Raw genomic sequence first — 21,295 nt, 5'->3', positions numbered from 1 at the left:
AAGAAAAAGGGTAAGAAGGGAATAGTTAAAGATAGGACTTTGAGTGTAGAATTAGATTCATTGTATTCAAATGAAGAAGAAGGCAACAAGAAGGGAGTAGACAGTGAAGATAGTAGTGAGAATGAAGTAGAGGAAGTTTGTAAGACAGTGTTTATGAGAGAGGTACCTAGGTGTGAAAGATTTAATGAACATAGCAGTAGGGATGTATATGACTTCTTTAGGGAATATGAAAAGTTTTGTCAGGCTAAGTATGGGGATAGTAAGAGAGTTTGGGCTAGGGAGTTGGGAGAATTTTTGTCAGGATATTTGTTGACGATGTATGGGGTGATAATGAGTGTAGGAGAGGTTGAGTATGAAAGTGTAAAGAATAGGATAATTGAACAGGTAAAACGTACGAAAGGTAGTGTTAGGTATAAGCGAAAAAATGATTTTGATGAAGCACGAATGAAGGTGGGTGAAGCAATCTCGATGTATGTATGTAGGTTAGAAACATTGGCTAGAAAGAAGTATGGGGACGAAGGAATAAATGAAAATAAGGAACTAATGAAGAAGTTTTTGGGTACAGTACCAGAGAGTGTGTGTGAGTTTATTAATTTGAAACGGAAGGAGAAAATGAGGTGGACTAGAGAGAGATTAACTTGGGATGATATTTTAGAGATAGTTGAGGATTACGAGTTGGATAGGTGTATGAAAGAAAGTAAATCTGTGAGTGTAAGAACTGGAATGGAGGAATGTGTGCCAGAATTTGGTAGTTTTAGAGATGCTGTTATGAGAGGGCCAATGAGGGCAGCTGATAGTGTAGTAGATAGAAGTGTTAGGGTGAGTAATGTAGGAATACCCATTCCGAGAAATGACGGGTTTAGACAGGGAAATCAAGTTTGGAGAGATAGAAGTGCTAGTACGCAGCAAGTTAGGTTAGGTAGTGGTATCCGTGAAGAGAGGTTTTTATAGGTGTGGTAAAGTAGGACATAAAAAGAACGAGTGTAGATGGGCATTAGGAGCATGTTTCGGGTGTGGAGAGACAGGGCATCGTATTAGCGACTGTAAGAAAGAGAAAGTGGTTAAGTGTTATCGGTGTGGTATGACTGGACACATAGCGAGTGGATGCCGTAATAATCGTATGAATGTAATTTGTGGTAATTGTGGTAAGGATGGTCATTATGCTAGAATGTGCAAGGAGCCACGGGGTAAGTGTACTGAATGTGGTGCAGATGGGCATGTAGCTAGGGTTTGTAGAAAGAAGGGATCAAGTCAGCCAGGATGTTCGGGAAACTAAATACTCAGAGGGTTCAGCTGGGTGAGTCCTCGTGTGTGTGTGGGGAGTGAATGTGATGCATGTTCGTGAGGGTTTATTGCATGAAGATGTGATGGGAGAAAGAGCACATGATTGCATGAGTGTGAAATTGATTTTTAATGGTGTAGAGTTGGTTGGTTTGATTGATACTGGTTGTGGTGTCAATTTAATGTTTAGGAATGCATATGATAAGGTAAAAGAGGTTTGTGAATTTAAGGGATGTAAGGGGGAAGTAAAAGGTATTGGTAATTTGCGTATGCCTGTGCAAGGGAAGTTGCGGGAAAATGTTATGATTGGGGGGCTGATGATGGAGGATAATGATTTTTACGTGGTTGAGGGAGCGAATGAGAAATATGACGTACTGCTTGGGTATAAATTTTTGAAAAAATGTGGTATGATTGTACATCCAAGTGTGAATATGATTGAAATAAAGGTTAAAGGTAATATTTGTGGGGAATTTTATTTAAAGGAAGACGGCAGAGTGAGTACGAAGGTGTGGAAGGGAGTGCCGTTGGTAGCAAAGGAAAGTGTAAAGTTATCGGGTAAGAAAGGTGAGGTGATTAGTGTAAAAGTTGCATGGCCGAGCAGTCTGGGAATTTCAAATAGTGACGAGGATGAATATGTAGTGGAAGGTATGGAAGCAGGTAATTTGGTGAAAACGAGTGCGTATATATATGATGGTGTTATGAATATGCAGGAACCCAAGGTGTATGTAAGGTTGTTGCCGTGTGTTAGGAGGAAGAGAGTACGTGGAATACGTGAGGGTGATTGCATGGGATGTATGTATACACTGATTAATGTAGAGGATGGAAGATATGTTAAGGCGAGACAGGTGATGTCTGGTAAGGTAAAGAACGATGACGATTGGGATTACGATACGTTGAAAGGAAGAATTAAGTTAGATGAGAGTATAAGTGAGGTCGAAAGGGAACGATTGCTTAAGATGTTATGGGATAAGCGGAGAGTTATGAGTCTCGGTGACGATGATTGTGGGGGGTTAGACCTGCCAGAATTTAAAATAGTTCTCAGTGATGATACCCCCATATATCAGCGTCCCAGGCATTTTTCTCCGCCTATTGCCAAGGAGATAGAGGAGCAGTGTCAGGAATTAGAGCGTATGGGTGTAATAGAAAGGAGTGAGAGTGCCTGGAATAGCCCTATTGTCCCTGTACGAAAGCCTGATGGAAGTTTACGTATGTGTATTGATTATAGGAAGGTGAATGAGGTGACTGTTAAAGAACGTTTTCCAATGAATGTGGTGTCTGATTGTGTTTATAAGATGCATGGAATGAAAGTTTTTACTAAATTAGATTTGGTGCGGGGCTATTATCAGATGCCTCTAGCAGAGGGGAGCAGGCCCATTACCGCATTTTCAAGTACGAATTGTCACTTTCAATTTAAAAGGTTGAGTTTTGGTCTTGCTAATGCGCCTGCTGCCTTCCAAAGAGCGATGAATGTTGTATTGGCTGGTTTCGATCGACAGAAGGTGACTGTTTTTATAGATGATATTCTGATTGCGAGCGAGACTGTTGAGGAACATATGCGGTTGCTTGAGGCCGTGTTGATGCGGTTAATTGAAGTTGGTGTGAAAATTAAGCTTGAGAAGTGTACATGGTTGTCCAGGGAGGTGGAATTTCTTGGGCATGTAGTGGGTGAATCTGGTATAAGGAAGAGTGACAAGTTTGTGAATAAGGTGCGAGAATTTCCACGTCCCCGGACTGTGCGTGAGTTGCGAGGTTTTCTTGGTTTGGTTGAGTTTGGGCGCAAGTTTGTTAGAGATTGTTCAGGTATAGGGAAGCCTTTGAATGAATGGACGGGTAAAAGGAATAGTACAAAATTGAAATGGGATGATCGGATGATAGAAGCGTTTGAAAGGTTGAAGGAAGAGGCCGCGAAAGACGTCACTTTGGCATTTCCAGACTACAGTGAAAATGCGAGTATGCTAGAGTTGTATACGGATGCGAGTGGGGTTAGTATGGGTGGTTGTTTGGTTCAAATGCAGAGAGTAAATGGAGAAGAGCAATTGAGAGTAATAGCGTATGTTAGTAAAGCATTTAATAAAGCTGAGCGGAAGTATTCGACGATTGACAGGGAATTGGCTGCAATACGATTTGTGTGAAAGCATTGAAAGTATTTTTGTATGGTGTAAAATTCATTGTGCGTACTGACCATCAGCCCCTAGTGTATATGATAAGGAAAGAGTGTGTGAATGCAAGGGTTGCTAGGACCATAGAGGATTTGAATGAATTTGATTTTAGGTTAGAATATGTACCGGGAAATAAGAATGTGATAGCAGATGCGATGTCGAGGATGCATGGGAGGATGGAAGATAAAGAGAGTAATCTGAATTCTGAAAGGTTGCCTGAAGGTTTAGTTGTGGAGCAGAGTTGTGAAGGGGAAGATATGGTATATAAGTGTATCCTAATGGGTTTAAGTAAGTTGGTACAAGAGGGTTTAGATACGGAAATACCAGGTAGCGTAAGCGAGCTTAAAAGAAGAGTGATGAATGAAGTGTCAAAAGAAATGGTATATGAGGAGGAGAGTAGTGTACTAGAAGGGGAAGTATTATCAAAGATATTAATGGTGGTAAGTATGTTGTATGGTGTAACTGTGTATTTGTATTTTGGATGGAATCGACCGATGGAATATAGGGCATGTAAGGAGAAGGATAGGGAATATATTTTGAGGATTCAATGTAAGGAGGAATGTTGCAAATTGTTGAGTGAGAAGGATAATGGTGCAAGTGACCTTAATCTAAGATATGGGGGTATAGAGGACAGTGAACATGATGATGAACATATTGGTGAAGTGAGTGACAGAATTGAAAGGAGAGTAAATGTATGTATGCATGGTGTAAAAGGAAGGATGATGACGTATGTGAATATAAATGAGAATGAATATTGTAGTTTAATTGATACGGGTGCTCAAGTGTCATTAGTAAATGAGTCGGTTATCAGGGAAATTGAGAGGTACAATTGGGAAGTGAAAAGACAGTGTACGAGTGTGAGAATTCATGGAATAGGTCAGGGAAGTTTACTTGTTTGGGAAGAAGTGAGGTTGAAAGTGAAACTAGGGAGTACGGAAGTTGAACATAATTTTATTGTAATGGGAGAGAATGAAATGCCTAGTTGTTTTTTGATGGGAATAGATTTTTTGAGGTTGCACCATGTGTCAGTTGATGTTGGTAAGGGTTTGCTTTCAAAGAATGGCTGTAAGGTAATAGTAATCGAGGATAATAGTGTATTCATGGCGAATTTTGTTGGCATGATTGATATTGCAAAGAGTGAAGATGATTTGTTGAGCAAAGAAGAGGTGGAAGAAATGCAAGGTGAATGTTTCGAAATAAATAGGTTACGTGAATGTATTTTAAATGGTATTAGGGTGGAAGAATGGCCGTGTGATTTGGAAGCGTATAAGAAAGTTGTTAAAAGATTTATTGTTTGTAAGAATATTGTGTATTTTTTGCATAGGGGAATGGATGAAGATATATATGTTCCTGTATTTCCAATGCATGCAGCTGTAAGTATGTGTATGGTAGTGCATGACAGGTATGGGCATATGGGGAAGAATAAATTGTGGGAATGCATGCGAGAGAGGTTGTTTACGCCTGGGTTGAGTCAAATTTGTAGGGATGTAGCGACTACTTGTGAGGATTGTCAGAAGGGAAAGTATCAGAGCATGCATGCAAGTCCGCCTGTTCTGAGGTTACGTATGAAAGAGCCATTTGAGATGTTTGTGATTGATTGTGTTTCGTTGCCTGTGACTGCGAGAAGACATGTGGGAATGATTGTCATGGTCGATCATATGAGCAAGTTTGCGTATGCCGTACCCATCAAGAATAAAAGAAGTGAGACTGTAGCGAGAATGGTAAGTCAAGTGATGTTGCCGATGAGTGTGTGTAAGCCTGCAAAAATGTTAAGTGACAATGGTCCGGAGTTTGTTGGATGGGAGTTTGAGCAGATGTTGAGAGAATGGGGCATTGAACATGTGTATTCGACTCCGTATATGCCAAGTGCGAATGGTTTGGCTGAAAGGACTGTAAGAACTTTGACAGAAATTTTGCGGATGATGAGTACATGTGATAATGATTGGGATTTATATGTTGGGCGTGAGTTGTGGGCGTATAATGCGACGGTACACAAGAGTACTGGTATGTCTCCGTGTAAGTTTGTGTTGAATTTTGAAAAGATAGTAAGACCGAGATTGAGTGTGTCCGAGAATGATAGAGATGTTTGGAAGAAAGCAAATGAGAGATTTGAAAGCTACAAAGTGGGAGAGAAAGTGTTAAAAGAGGTAATTGAAAAGGGAAGATTGAATGTCAGTAAGGTACGTGATAAGTTTGAAGGTCCATATGAGGTGTTAGATGTTGGTTCTAGTGGGTTGAGTTATGTTTTAGGTAAAGTAAGTGTGGATGGTGGTGTGGAAAAGGTTAGGGCACACCACAATCAGTTGCGGAAATGGAAGGAGGTACCAAGATATATTCAGGAGAATGGTATGACTAAATGGCTAAAAACGAACAAGTATGAACCGAGTATGTGTGAGGCATTAGGTTTAGAAGATAAGCAATTGGTGTTAGTAGAGTATGGAAGGAAAAAGAAGTCTGAGAATTTTACTGGGGGTAAAAGACAGGAAAATTTTGTAGTTGTTGGCGGGAATCAGAATAAGCAGGACAAGGGTGTAAATGTACAGGTGAGTATGGAAGATAAATGTATTAATACAGATGAAACTTGGATGAGTATGAATGATACTTATAGTGTGTGTGGGTTTTCGTTAGATGAGGCAAGAGAACGTATGACGGACACGAGAATGAAAGATAGGAGAATGATAAGCAGTATGAATGATTCTTTTGTTAAAGTAGAAAATGGTTTAGATGTAATGGATGAATTGTTGACAGAAATTAGTGGGATTTTCGGGCCAGATGAAACTGAGGTAGATGAAATAGTGCATGATATCTTAGACGAGCAGAGCATAGACGGGAATAGTAATAGTACGTTGAATGAAAACGACATGGAAGAAGTGAGTGAGAGAGTGCAGGTATATGAAGGCCCAGTTACCCGAAGCCGAGGCCCTGTTCCTGATTGCGACTGGGTGATGAGAAAATAGGTAAGTGTTGTGTGAGGATTTGGCAAAGTAAGGGGGGAGGAATGTGGAGGATTAATTTTATTTTAATTTATTTTTTTTGTTTGCCAAATCAAGAGAGAGAGTGAGAGAGTGTTTAAGTTTTGTCAGAGAGAGAGAGAGAGAGAGAGAGAGAGAGAGAGAGAGAGAGAGAGAGAGAGAGAGAGAGAGAGGAGAGAGAGAAATTGTTTACAGTATTGGCTTTAGTTTGTCACAGAGAGAGAGAGAGAGAGAGAGAGAGAGAGAGAGAGAGAGAGAGAGAGAGAGAGAGAGAGAGAGAGAGAGAGAGTTGTTTTAGTATTGTTAAATAGAGACATTTTATTTGCTTTAGCTTTGTCATTAGAGAGAGAGAGAGAGAGAGAGAGAGAGAGAGAGAGAGAGAGAGAGAGAGAGAGAGAGAGAGAGAGAGAGAGAGAGAGAGAGAGTGTGTGTGTGTGTGTGTGTGAGCGAGTGTTTATTTACTTAAGTTTGTCAAACCGCAAGAAAGAAAGAAAGAGTGTTTATTTGCTTTAGTTTCGTCAGAGAGAGAGAGAGAGAATGTTATTTACTTAGTTTTGTCAAACCGCAAGAGAAAGAAAGCGTTTATTTGCTTAGTTTTGTGAGAGAGAGAAAGAAAGTGTTTATTTGCATAGTTTTGAGAGAGAGAGAGAGAGAGAGAGAGAGAGAGAGAGAGAGAGAGAGAGAGAGAGAGAGAGAGAGAGAGAGAGAGAAAAAGAAAGAAAGAAAGAAAAAGAATTTAATTTGCTTTAGTTTGCTAGATCGCGCGTGCGCAAGAGAGTAGGCTATGTGTGGTTGTGTGTGCGTGTGTTTGTGTGTCCGCGGTGCGCGCTGAAGAAAAAGGGGTAATTAGCGAATGATTGTTTGAAGTTGGAAAGATTGTTGGTATAATTGAGGTTGTTTGTTTACCTTTTTAGCTAGGATAGGGTGGTGATGAATGTCTTGGGCGAAAGCATTGGATCTCGAACGATAGAAGGAGTCGGTTCTGCATTTTTTTGTTCTTCGGAAGCCGGCTGTTTAGTGTTTTTATGTTCTGAGTAAGTACTGTTTTTATTCATTTTTGTTAGGCGCGTTCGTGAATGATAGAAAGTTTATTGTTTATCTTTGATTATAGTACGATAGTTTAGTTTAGTTAGGAGTTTTCGTAAGCGTTTTTTTCTTTTTTATTGCAGGCCGTAGTTCCTCCTTTGGATTCCTTTATACTCCTTGGAGTTTTAGTTTGGCCTGGAAGGTGGTGTTTGCCAGCCGTGTGTATATTGTATATGATTAGCTTGATGATGACGACCCGGACCGGACAATGAATGTAGGAATAGACTGCTGAAATACAGAATTTTTGAACGTTGATGACCCGGCTATAAAATACGGATTTCTCTCACGACAATTGATAACGACGACCACCGCATAAGATTGCATGGTCGAATTGGCCGTACGATAGTGTTGGCCAGTGCCAGTAGGCTACAACTTGCTTAAGGACTGTTGCGTGTGAACCAAGAGGTTCTCTTGGTTTGGCATTAATTTTTTTGTGTTGCAGAATATGATTGGTGTTTAGTATTAAGTAATTTATTTAGTCTTAAGTGTGCTTTTGGTACTGTGCGTGGACTGACGGTGTTGGGTACATTCAAGGCCTATATATTGGCCTTGGGTACATTAAAAGGATATTGTTTTTTCGATTGTTGGCGAGTTTCCGGTACCATCACGCACCGATATATACAGCGAATTTTGTGTTTTTTTTGTCTATTGAATTTATGATAAATTGTGATTGTTCCTGGGTTATGGCATATGGTGGATGGTTTGGTGATAAGTGATTTGTTCTAGTGTTAAGTCAGTTTAATGATATGTGTTCTGTTTTTGGTTGCGATAATATAGTTTTAAGGCTATGTTTTGTTTTCATTTTCCTTCTGTCCAAGAGTCTAGTTTAAAGTAAAGTAAGGGGAAAGTTTGTGTTGTGGGATATTTTGGAAGTAAGAGTGATTAAGGGTGTGGGGGGGTTGTGTTTTGTATACATCCCGCCACAACGCAACACTGTAACACTTTGCGCCTATCACTTTATCACTTCGATTTTCTGTTTTGCACTTATTTCACTGAAATCGAAACTTTTACTGATTTCTACCTGAAACACGCAATTCTACCCTTCATTAAAAGGTAGTAATTGCAAAATCAGTCGTATAATGCAGCTCATAATACTAGCAAAAAAACAGAAAACATATATAAAAATAAAAAATTCAGTGGCTGGGAAAGAGACTAAACACTAGTTCAAATAAACTACGTTTACAATCTCTCACCGCACATAGCCTGGGGACAAGAATAAAACCCTAGAAACGTTTTACCTTCTTCCCCGTACAGCGACTAGGGACGAGAGTAACTCGAGAACAACGTTACCCGCTTGAACGGAACGTTTTCTCTCCTCTCTCTCCCTCCGTCTCTATCTCTCTCTCTCTTTCTCTCTTGATTTTGCACCTAAGAGAAGAGCCCAATTATATATCGTCAAAAAAACATGTTATTTGACTAAAGGGAAAAACTGAAAGGTTTTCCAAATAAAAAGTTCCTTTAATTTAGAATTTAAAACATTTAAGCTAAGAAAGAATGAACAAAACGTCAGAATCGATTTACTCTTACTGCAAAGTGAAACCGTGATACACTCTCTCTCTATCGTAACGATAGAGCGCATGTTGAACGTCCTGAACGTCAACAACTGCGTAGTCTAAAAAAACTAAACGTTAGTTCATCTTTGAAAACAGTACGAAGACTATCAAAGAAATTCTTTCATAAAACATAAAATTTAAAAAGTTTTAAATTCTTTAAAGGCTAAATACGATATAACGGGCTCAACGTTGATTAACTTCGGTTCCAAGTTAGGACCGCCTACTATCAGGAAAGGTCGCATATAAACAAAACATAAAAATTTATTTTTATATGTTTATAATAAATGGAAAGTTAATCGAAGAGGCCTAATAAAGGCGGAGAGATATAAAATATATAGATCTATAACGTGTTAAGCAAAATTACTAAAAACCTAAACACACTTCCGTCTAAGGGAAGGATCGGCCATTTAAAAGTGAAAGAGAGTCTATACTCTCTTTGTCACCATAATTAAATCTATCCAAAACGAGTTCAAGTTTTGAGATGAAGATAAAACACCTGCATAGCGAAAGCTCAAAACTAGAATAGTGTACTTCACCAAATAGTTGTGAAAACAAATCCAGTTAGTAACAGCGTATTAGTAGGTCTTGCCGGTAGCCCGACAGAGAGAAAATTGGTTCTTTGTTTACTTGGAGTACTAAGTACCTGCTCGACAAATGGCGCTGTTGATGTACACCCCCACCTTCATAGCGATCGCTGGCGTATTTTGACCGTAGGTTTTTCTGTCGAGCAACAGAGTTGCAGCTTATATGATCACCGGCTAAGTTTAATATTGAAAAATAAGAATTATATATCTCACATTTTCTTGACATAAAATGCATAACCTGGTCAGTTGATTGTTACCACACAAATACATATCATTTGTAATCCCTTCAATTACAGACAAATTTAGCCGTCAAACTGCTTAATTACTCTTATTACATACTCCAAAAGTAATTTTTACTGGCAATTTAATATACAAAACTAAAAAATAATAATGAAGTAAAAATTCTACCCATATCATTCATCAAAAACTTGGATGGTCTCTCCTAAATTGTTAAATTCCATAGGTGTCATCTTTCAATCTTTAACAATACAAGAACCCTTTCATCCCATAAAATGAGGTCCCCTTTTTATCTAAACCGAAGCAAATGTCTTTTGTAATCTCTTCCTTTAAGCTGCATGGCCTCTTTTGGGCCTTTACTACCACAAGAAACCCATCTATTGAGCCTAATTAAGACCTACATATCAAACAAACTATATTTCAAACTTGAATGCTAAGAAATATGACATCCCATAAGGAAAAATACCCCCTCAGGCAGATTGCCACCAGCGAGCATCTATCAATTCAGGTCAATTGTGAAATCTTGACTCCCAGGCTACACTCATAATCAAACTTTCCATTTCAGCATACTTGGACAAAGCAACTTACTTTTGATCTAACCAGTGCACATAAAGACTATGTCATGATTCCTCAACAGCCACTAGGAATTATGGTTTTAAGTTTTTTAAATGCATATCCTTTTTAACTTAATGCTCAAGAGATTCCAAAAAACAGCAGCAACCTTTTAATGTCAAATCTTTCACAGGGAACAATATATTTTAATTAGATACTTGGATAAAACAATGATTTATTCTACAGGATTAAAATTCAATATCAAACACAAAATTAGCATTAAATAAAGAACAAGCACAGTCAAACTAAAAACACAAAGTAATTCAACTAATATCAAAATCAAAATATAGCTACAGTATGTAATTAAACCAACCTTATCATTAGTATGTACAGAATAGAAAACGTCAGGAGACCAAGGCATCACAGGACAGGTACTAAACAAATCAACTAATTCCTGGGGATTTAGGGCACTGTCCTGATCTTGATCGTATTTTTCAAAGAGTCCTACGAGAAAGGCATACCCCGCATGGTTTAGTTCCGTTGTGCAGCCAGGTGGGACACGCAACCTAATAACCGAGACATTCAAGATAGTTTAACAAATAGGAAAATGTATAAAAGGTAAACCTAAACTTATCCAAAAATATTTCACCCAAGGGAAGAAAATAAAAGTTTTCATAGGTACAAACCACAGTCTTAATATTCTATCAACCTTTATACAGTTCCTAATTAGTAAATTTGGGATACATAGCCCAACTTGGCTGCTTTCAGTTACATAATTTCCTCAGAAATACAGCAAGTTAGAGTTATTTAACCCTTGGCTAGTTAAGGGGTGAAAATACTCTTTCCTTCTCAGAGTTTTTAAGTATAAAATGCTTGCAATTATTTTGAAAAAAAAAAGTAAGGAAGTCTAATAAAACACAATTTCCTATTTGGAGTAATCATGCTATGTAAAAATGAGAATATTTCAAAACTAAAAGGGTCAACTTAATTATTACAATTAAATGTGATGATAACTTTGCTCTCCTTATGGTGTGAAAGATTAGCTCTTTATAATAAACAGGATATAACCCTTATCTCTAACCAACCTGCTCAGTTTAAATTTTCATATTCAAATTAATTTCTTGTCTCCAACATGAAAGCATGGACAAAGAACCTTAGAATTGAGAAAAGATCTGCAAATAATAATATAGTATCCAGCTCATTTAAAATTCTAAGGGACATTTTTAGTGAAAATTTACTTTTGAAAATTCAGTCCGTTTCTTCTTCATTTGGATAAAAACTGGTATACAGTAATCCCTCGCCATATCAAGGTTCATCTATCACTGATGTTTTAATTCATCACAAATAAATCTATTGGTGGAATTCTCATTATATCGTGGGTTTCTGCTGGTCAATACAAATTTATATTTCTATGATAATTATTTTTGTGGTAGACATAGTAATTTCTGGTCCTAAAAATTATTACATTAAATTAATAGATAAAAAAACTACAAGTATTGCATTATAAAACACACAAACCCCTTCTACTGGACTGTACAACAAAAACTTTGGACAGGGGTCATGAGGACTTTCATGCAAGACTATTGTATTGCTGCCAGGCATATGACGAAGTAAAACCTTAGGTGTTGGCTACCTAGATTCAGATATTTGGATATATATGGTCTCCCAAACATAAAGTATTTGGAAAGAAATGTAATCTCTCTCTGAAATAGATGAAAAAGTGTTACTGTACATGTAAATAGCAACAATGACTTGTGGTCTCATGTGGTATCTGTAGAAAGTTAGCTTCATTTCTCATGCTAACCCCTACAGAGTACATTATGGAGCAGAGTGGTACCTCAGTTTAAAAATTTAATTAGTTCAGAAAGCGTTAATAGTATCTCCTGCTAACTAGCTTCTCACTAATTTAGAGGAGCAACAACTTTTCAACATTATCAAGAATGCATGGTAATTTCTTCATCAATGTCAGCACCTCTTTTACAACATCAGTTGCCTTGTTTTTGTTTTTTTCTTAAACATTTCACAAATAGTAAATGTTGTACAACTACAGTTTTGCCAGGTCTGCCACACATATTTTATTCATGTTTCTCACCTTCACGGTAATTATCATCTTACTGTCATTTTAAGTATCTTGGGGGCCATTGTCTAGATGAGGTACTATAACTGTTGCTGTTAACGTGATGGTGAACAATAACAATCATAATTCAAAGATGAACATGTCGAAAGACAGTCGCGCCATTACTATAGATGCCCTAAGTCTCTAGTCTCTCCAAAGGCTAAATGGCTGTCAATGCAGAAACTGGGGGATTAATGGGGAAAAGCAACAGGCTCGCAGAATTGAGCGCATAGAATCTCCTTTGTGGAGAGAGTGTGGGAGGCAGCATCTTGCTTGATCGGCAGACTCAAAATAAATCATCAAGACGGGATATCTAAGAATCCACTCTGTCCATGCCCAAGTAAGCAATTTCTGATCATGGTAACTGATGTAAGGTCCTTGTTCCTTGAAGGATGCTGAAATTCCAATTAAAGACCCTCAAACACACATTCACATTAGCCTCTCTGAGGTCACTGCAATTGCTAATGAGTGCAAATGCATCGATAAGCAAAACTCAGTCTTAGGATTCTCTGCCTCTGGCAGCGCTGGACCAGAGTAAGGCACGATAGGCCTTCCCTTCAGAAACAGGCCTGCTTTTAGCAGTCAAGCGTAAGAGAATGATGAAGTACAGTGAAGCATACCTGAGAGTCTGAGGAGCATGGGGGAGCATTTACAAGAACATAAAAGCGAGGAGACCAATAGCAGGTTTCTATCAATCCACCACGGGCAAATTTTTTTCTCAGAGAGACTAGGTCTCTCTATCTCTTTCACATGCAAAAGTGGGATCAGTCAGTATTCCTATTCATTGGTCTCCCTGGACTTCAACGATATCTTCCCCCTCTTCTTAGTACTGTAGAAGCAGCGTCTGAATAATCTAATAAAGACATAATCCTGTCACACACTTGTGATTTCCCTGGATAACAACTCTAAATCCTGTTATTTTCATTTAATTCATCCTGGTTTACACAAACACTACAGCTTGTCTGCACACTTATCCACTTATTTAAAAAGAGAAAGCAAAAATATTAAAACAGCCAAAATTAAAGGGACAGCAAGAGTAAGTTTGTATTTCTTGTGGCCGAAGTCAAAATTGAGTGCCTAGTTGACTGAAAGGAGACTGAAAGCAAAGCAGGGCTTACCCATCACTTGTCAGTAGTTATAACTACCTTGGTAAATTTTTAATGACCGTTCAATCTTCGCTGAAATCCTATTCTTATCAGGGGACGATGGTTTGTTGCTATCAAGAGATAATAGTTTGTATTCATGTATGAACAAACTTTATAACCGGTAAAATCAGTGTTCATCAATAAAACCATAAATTCTAAATAAACATCTGTACAATCTAGGGTTTTTTATCCAGGTAAAAATTAAGTTATACTACAACTTACGGAGGGAAAAGATAATCTTTAGACAGCTGGAGGTTGTCGTTGTACCCAAATCTCCTTAACACCGTCCAAGTAGTTTCATGACGTCCTCGCTGTATGAACAACCGATGAAGAAAGAGAAAACCTCGCAATGTAAGGCAATCTGCATGAACCCCATCAGATACATTCCTCTGTACAACTGTCTTCAGTTCTTCAAGGGCCTAATAAAAATAATACGTAAAAGTTAGGAAAAAATTCACAATGCTGTAATTCACCATTAATAACTTCATCTTACTTATGACACAGAGAAACAAAAACCGATTTAACACTCAGATCTGAACAAAGCATGGACTACAATTAGTCAAAATCCCTTCACCCGGATGGAGAACTTGTCTCTCGCTTGTGATTAAATCATTAACCTACGGTATTTGCATACAGTAGAAGTTAATAGCGAATGAATTTTCAAAGAGGGTGAATAAAAGAAAATTCTTGTAAGCTAAAAGGTTAGTATACTGTACAGTATATGAATAACTGATTGGGATAATAATAGCTTTTTTGCTTGCGTTTCAACTTTTGTACGATATTAAACAATTACCATATCAGTTAAAAATAACGTTAAGTAGAATATGACAGATATATTATTACTGTACATTACCTAAAAGATTGGAAGAAAAAGTAAATAATTTCCTAATCTTTGTAATCAAGCATCGTACAAGTATAGAACTCTATGGATCAACAAACTACATAATGTGGTAGTTATAGTAGAAGGAATTACTGTTATAAGGGAGGGTCCTTCGCTGGTGACAAAAAATAAGTTCACCCTATAGGAAGTGAACTTCCCCAAAACATTAAAGAGGAATTCAGCACTACAGTCTTCTCATCCAAAAAGCAGACATGGGGAAAATTAGAGGTATGTCTAGTGTTTGGACTTATCTTATGTGAAGAAAGACTTCATCAACAGAACAATACAAGTTTAGCAATACTACTGCAAAAAATTATAAAAATAACAATTTGAAAGATAAATAGTCAATTATTAAAATAATGTAACTTCTACACAAAGAAAAGATTATCAAATTTACTTCACCTGAGGGTTTAGTGGGGCATTGAAGCAACGTCTCTGAAATGTGTTGAGCTCCTGGTCGTTAAGTAATCCATCATTGTCCATATCACATACCTAAGAAAATTCAACAGTATGTTAATACCAACTTTAAAATGTACACGTCTCCTATATTGGATTTACATTGGACTGGATTTATAAAAATTTTTGGTCAGTCAGGTCAGTGTACAAAATAAATAAGCTTTAGGAAGGAGATGGTTAGCACTTACTCAAATACAATATATTTCCTTCCTTACTAAATAAATTTTGTATATCAACCACACACCAGATACGTTAATATAATAAAAAAATTATAAATATTTCACATACCTTAAAAATTCTTACTAGAGCTTTCTTGCACTTTTCTGTTAGCTGTAAAAAATACAAATAAAAATTACAAAATATATCTAAAACTGATCAACAAAATGCTATGCAGTACAGAAGTAAGAGTACAGTATTAGTAAAAGTAATTACAACAGTGCAGCCGATATTTGTGAAGGATAGTAAAAGTCCTAACAAGATAATTGAAATTGAAATGAATGAATGAATGATTTAAAGTTTTCAGGCATCCTGACATCTAAGGTCATTGACACCGGTAACATTTAATTTATGTATACAAAAATAAAAAATGAAATAAAATAAAAAATTAAAGAGTATTCAATTAACCCTTTTACCCCCCAGGCTATTTGGAAATTTCCAACCCTTAACCCCCAGGGGGTTATTTTTTTCCCAGCACATTTTGCAGTATATATTTTTTTAATTGCTCTAACAGCCTTAATTTTTGTCATAGAGAGGTCAGGTTGGTCTCATTCTCTTGGAAAATGCCTGAATTTTCTTAAAAAATTATCAAAAATATGAAAAAAAAAATTTTTATAGCATTTTTTTGCAAGGACGTACCGGTACGTCCATGGGGGTAAAGGGATGAGTTTTGTGAAACGTACCAGTACGTCTTTTGGGGGTAAAAGGGATAAAATCATAAAAATTGAGTGTCATAAAAGTTAAATATTTTTCAGAAGACCTGCTTCTGAAAGAAATCTAAAAATGCCACTTGCATGGTAGGACACATCATTGAAATTGAAAAGTCAGGGAAAAAATTACCACTACACATACTGATAAGGACAGTTGAATTCTTTTAATCATTAATGGCTTAGATATGAAGTATTCGTATAACACCATTTGAGATAGGGAATGGGTATAAATTGATCCACAATTTGAAACAAGTTCTTAGAAATAAAAATCTTTAGCAATATCAAGAAAATTTCTTTCAAAACAAAATGAATGGCAACCATTAAGAAAATGACGTACACATCTACAGAACTTCCGTAAGTCAATTGTGAACACTACCAACATTTTTAGTAACAAAATTGATAAATAAAATATCCAAAATACTCATCCCTGGTTTTTTAATTATCCGGTGTGAAGTACTGTACTTGTTTAATTTATAACAACGGTCCACATATTAACTCACTCAATCCTTTGACTGGCCAGACAGTACTACATAGGACCCTTCTCTCTGGTTAAGGTTCTTTCCCTTTGCCTACACAGACACCGAATAGTCTGGCCTATCCTTTACAGATTCTCCTCTGTCCTCATACACCTGACAACACTGTGATTACTAGACAATTCTTCTTCACCCAAGGGGTTAACTACTGCACTGTAATTGTTCAGTGGCTACTTTCCTCTTGGTAAGGGTAGATGAGACTCTTTAGCTATGGTAAGCAGCTCTTCTAGGAGAGGGACACTCCAAAATCAAACCATTGTTCTCTATTCTTGGGTAGTGCCATAGCCTCTGTACCATGGTCTTACACTGCCTTGGATTAGAGTTCTCTTGCTTGAGGGTACACTTGGGCACACTTTTCTATCTAGTTTCTCTTCCTCTTATTCTGTTAAAGTTTTTATAGTTTAAATGGGAAATATTTATTTTAATATTGTTACTATTCCTAAAATGTTCTATTTTTCCTTATTTCCTTATTTCCTTTCCTCACTGGGCTATTTTCCCTGTTGGGGCCCCTGGGCTTATAGCATCCTGCTTTTCCAACTAGGGTTGTAGCTTAGCATTTAATAATAATAATAATAATAATGCTAAAAAAAAACATTAACCTTCAAAATGCAAATGGACAAACACTACATCAGGGGATTTTTATTCCCTTTAGTGCTATTGAACACCATTGGATATATCATACATCCATTAATTTTCAGCTTTATACTCTGCATTTTTTAATCAAAAATATGAAAATAAAAAATTTGTAAAATTGTATATCAATGAAAAGGGAATATATATCAGCTACACAATAAAAAAAGCTGTAAACTCCTAGCTCCGATAGATTTAATACTAAGATAAGTAAAATATTCTAATTAAAGGGTCTAGCACTTTAAAAACACCAAGACATGAAACAAAGATTATAATGTGGACATGTAATTAAACACCACTTAAATGCTAGTAAAATGAAAAGCAAAAAATTGAGAGAATGTGTGAGAGGGAGGCTGTACAGTATTTCTACGGACATACAAACCCTTCGTCCTTTAAAACAGGGATACATCTTCAGCAGCAATGGAAAATCAATTGAATCATTAACAATGTAGTTGGTAAACTACATGTGGCTGGAGAAGGAGTCTTTGTACACCCGGCTGTCACAGAATAGCTCCTGTTGTCTTTGATTCCAGTGGGTGCAGCCATGCTACCACTCCCTTCTCTCAACTGTTGGATCTTTTATTACATCAATTTGCGATATGAAGTGGTGTTTTATTTCTTAATCATGACCCCTCTAGCTTGTAATTTGGAGCATACCAAACAGGTAGGAATTAGAGGATGTGGATTTATGCTTATGAGGATACAAACCTTTAGAACATCATGTGTTGTGCACTTTGTAAATGGGTGACTGTAAGCACAATATACATTGATTTTGTAATGTTGCTCTCACTCTTCCAATTACGATGACATAGAACTCATGGTGAAAATTGCCTAGTTTCGTGGTAGTTTCTCTGCCCCAGAAGGGAGTTACCCATTTGGACTGAGTTTTACCCTACCAGCACCCACACAAACCAACATCTCTCTCTTTCTCTCTCTCTCATAAGAGAAAAGAGATTGGTCGAGTGTCCAAGATAAGGGAGAAAGAAGGGCAGGGCCCTTTATCAAGATCGACGGTGTGCGTGCTTGATCTCAGATAGCAAGCGCATCAACACCTGTACTGTGTATCAAGTCACCTTCTTATGCAACTGCTGCATATCATTCTTCTCCGACTTCTTTAACAATACCTTCTTATAAATAGCAGCATCTACAACAAGGCAGAAGAGGAGGAGTGTACAGAGTTCTTCTTGACAGACTTCTTTGGGGTAGAGTCTTGGAAACCAACAAAGACACTCCCATGGAGGAAGAACTCTTCAAAAGCAGCAACAACACCAGCAGGTTTAACAACCTTCATTGCCTCTATGGAAAAAGCAAGAGATAGGAAGACAATGAAGGATCAGCCTTGGAACGCATGGCGGCAGTGAAAGTCTTTCTCCCGATGATGGAGCACCTGCGATGCCTAAAGAAGCCCAAGTTCTTTAGGTTCACATTCTCATCGTCGTGCAGCCACGCATAGCCAGGGGATGACTGCAAACAGTCATGGCTCCCACAAAAAAGTACAAAGATGATGAAATTAATAGCTCCCACAAAAAAGCACAAAGATGATGAAATTAATAGCATGTCTGCATAAAAACCTATCACAAATTTGCTAGTTATGCGGAAAACATCTAGATTTCTTTTGTCCTTTATAGAGGATTACCCTAACACAACAGTCTGTCTCTACTCTTATCCATTTATCTAGAAGAAAAGGCATAAAGATTTAAACAGCAAAAAATTTGAGAGGGTGTTTGAGTATGTGTGTACTACTTGCGGCCAAATTCAAAAGTGAGTTTGGTTTAAACGAAAGGTAGTCACGGATTCCCCACCACCTGTCAATTGTCATAACTACCTTGTTAAATTTTTAATGGCTGTTCCTACTTTGCTGAAGTCCTATTCCTATTAAAGCACGATGGTTTGTGTTTGTGTAGGAACAAATTTGTTAGACTGCACTTCTCATCCCTCCCAAAAGGTGAATTACATTTAAAACGTCATATTCCTCAATACCACCAAAATGTGAATAGTCAACTCGGTAAATTATTTCAGTGTAATTCATCTAAATTAAAGTAGAGACTTTTGAGCCCCAATTTCAATCATACCAAATGTTCTTCTGACTTTTACTTTTCAATCTTTCTGAGCTGTCTAGCTATAAAATTTTATTTTACACTCCAAAAGGCTTCCAGTTTAACTTACATCTCTCTCTTCTAGGATATACAAAGGAGCTGTAGGGTGAAGAACAGCTTTCTGAGCATAGTAAAACATCTCTGATATATTCTTTAACGTTCTCGCTGAGCACTGTAATAAAAGAAACACTATTAGCAAAAAATAATGGTAAAAAACCATATGATAAATGCAAACTTATAAGTAACTTTAAGTAAAACCTTACCATGTCTGATACCTAAGAGTTTTTAGAGTAAAAATTAACAGCAAACTAACTTAAATTGTTTAGGCTTCAGACTCACCAGGTTTTAGCTGATATATTCAGCTACAATATTCATAACATGCACCAAATTAATGATATGAAATTTGGCCCTTACAGCCAAGGACTTAGACCAGGAGAGAACCAACTCTCACACATCAATACATTAAGTAAAGCCAATATACACTCCAGGCATCCACACTTCCATAAATTCAAATATAATCATACAAATCCTGTCATGAAAACAATATATATAAGTTATGCACATGATAATTCAACTTGGAGGAAATTGATTGGTAAGATTCTCATCTCACCAGTCCTAATAGGTTGCTTCATATCTGAATAGTGGACTGAGTTAGTAAACTTTCATGTATTTTCAATTCGTATTGGAGATAATAATGATTTACAGCCAGTTGTAAACCCAATCTTTTGCTATTTGACAACTTTTTTTTATGTAAAAATCAGAATGAGATCAAACACTATAAACTATCAACTGAATAATATAAACTCCAATGAACAACAAGAAAAAGAGGGATGGATTATAAAGCAAGCCAGTAATCTATGTAAAACTAAGTACTGTAGTAGAAAAGTTACTCGCTACCCATGAGAAAACGACTCCCTCTCTGAGTGATGACTCATTTTCCCTCTGCTAATTGCTATTGGTATACTGTCTTCATTTACACTTTTGTCAGCAGATGTAGTAAAAACATGATATAGAATCAGTTTTATTTCAATAATTTTTCATTTCTAAGGCTACAATTAGTAAAACACCATATGTAATAACATCTTTACAATAAAGAAAAGCTAGTCTTCATGCAGATGGCTTTGTAATTAGCACTCGTCTAATATATGAGGTAAATTGATTGAAATTTGCCTTGAATTTTAACCTCTTCTTATCTAAAGGTCATCTTATATACTGACTTATACAGTAGAGAATTTGCATTTATTTACTTATTCATTTACAAATAAAGTATTCTTGTATGCATTTTTTTATGATTTTGTTTTATTTTAATGGTAGGGAAAGTAGCACAGTACTAGTAGTTCCTGGATTACTCACTAGAGTTTTATGGCGCTATATTAAGTTTATTTGATTGTGTCTAAACTTGAAGTAATCTTTTTTTTTGTGAGTTTCATGACAAATTCGTATATAATTTGTATTTTTCCTAACTATACAAACCTTAGCTATTTACATGGGGTAATTACTTCGGCATAGCTGAATGACGAGCCATAAAAGTTTTAACGAGGGTTTACTACCCCGCTGCTAGTTAGCGGGGGGTAGGGAGGGGTAGCTAGCTACCCCCCCCCCCCCCTCACACACACCGGTGAATGCTTCACTTTGCTTAGAGGTAGGACTTATCCCGGGGGACAGGGCTGGCGAGCAAATATGTGTAAATAGCTAAGGTTTGTATAGTTAAGAAAAATACAAATTATCTACGAATTTGTCATTTGTTCCGTAACTGAAATACAAACCACGCTATTTACATGGGGTGACTCAACCCTTAGGAAGGGAGGTAAGTCCCTGGCATACTGGCTTTGGCTTGCCCAGGGACCCCAAATTCAAGTGTGTAAGTACTCAAGAAATAAGGGGTCCCTGCTCCTCGCTGGCATGCTGTGAAACTGTTGCGGCCTACATAAGCTGTTTGTGAAGGTGAGAGGTGACTCGTCCTAGGAAGTTGACCTGGAGTTCTTCAGAAGGAAATCTAGGCTAGGACTCTCCCAATACCACCTCGTCAGGGTATGGGGAGATGACAGTATTACATTTAATACTAGGAACACAAGGGAGCATGGGTTAC

At 37.2% G+C, this 21,295-nt stretch overlaps 2 protein-coding genes across 2 annotated transcripts in view; one reads left to right on the top strand and one right to left on the bottom strand.

The window, feature by feature from the left end:
- LOC137657634 (YTH domain-containing protein 1-like) overlaps positions 1-21,295 on the top strand; it is a 165,040-nt gene that overhangs the window by 15,212 nt on the left and 128,533 nt on the right. The gene's annotated exons all lie outside the window — the stretch shown is intronic.
- Positions 1-21,295, bottom strand: part of LOC137657972 (mitochondrial Rho GTPase-like) — a 65,349-nt gene that overhangs the window by 11,561 nt on the left and 32,493 nt on the right. The window contains exons 5-9 of the mRNA XM_068392694.1: positions 19,277-19,378; positions 15,310-15,351; positions 14,968-15,057; positions 13,908-14,104; positions 10,753-10,990 (exon numbers count right to left, since the gene is read on the bottom strand). Of these exons, the coding sequence (XP_068248795.1) occupies positions 10,753-10,990; positions 13,908-14,104; positions 14,968-15,057; positions 15,310-15,351; positions 19,277-19,378 (669 nt within the window). The remainder of the gene's footprint in view (positions 1-10,752; positions 10,991-13,907; positions 14,105-14,967; positions 15,058-15,309; positions 15,352-19,276; positions 19,379-21,295) is intronic.

This window comes from Palaemon carinicauda, chromosome 18 (genome assembly GCF_036898095.1).
Source record: "Palaemon carinicauda isolate YSFRI2023 chromosome 18, ASM3689809v2, whole genome shotgun sequence".
Classification (NCBI taxonomy): Eukaryota; Metazoa; Arthropoda; class Malacostraca; order Decapoda; family Palaemonidae; genus Palaemon; species Palaemon carinicauda.
This window is presented reverse-complemented; position numbering and strand designations above follow the sequence as displayed.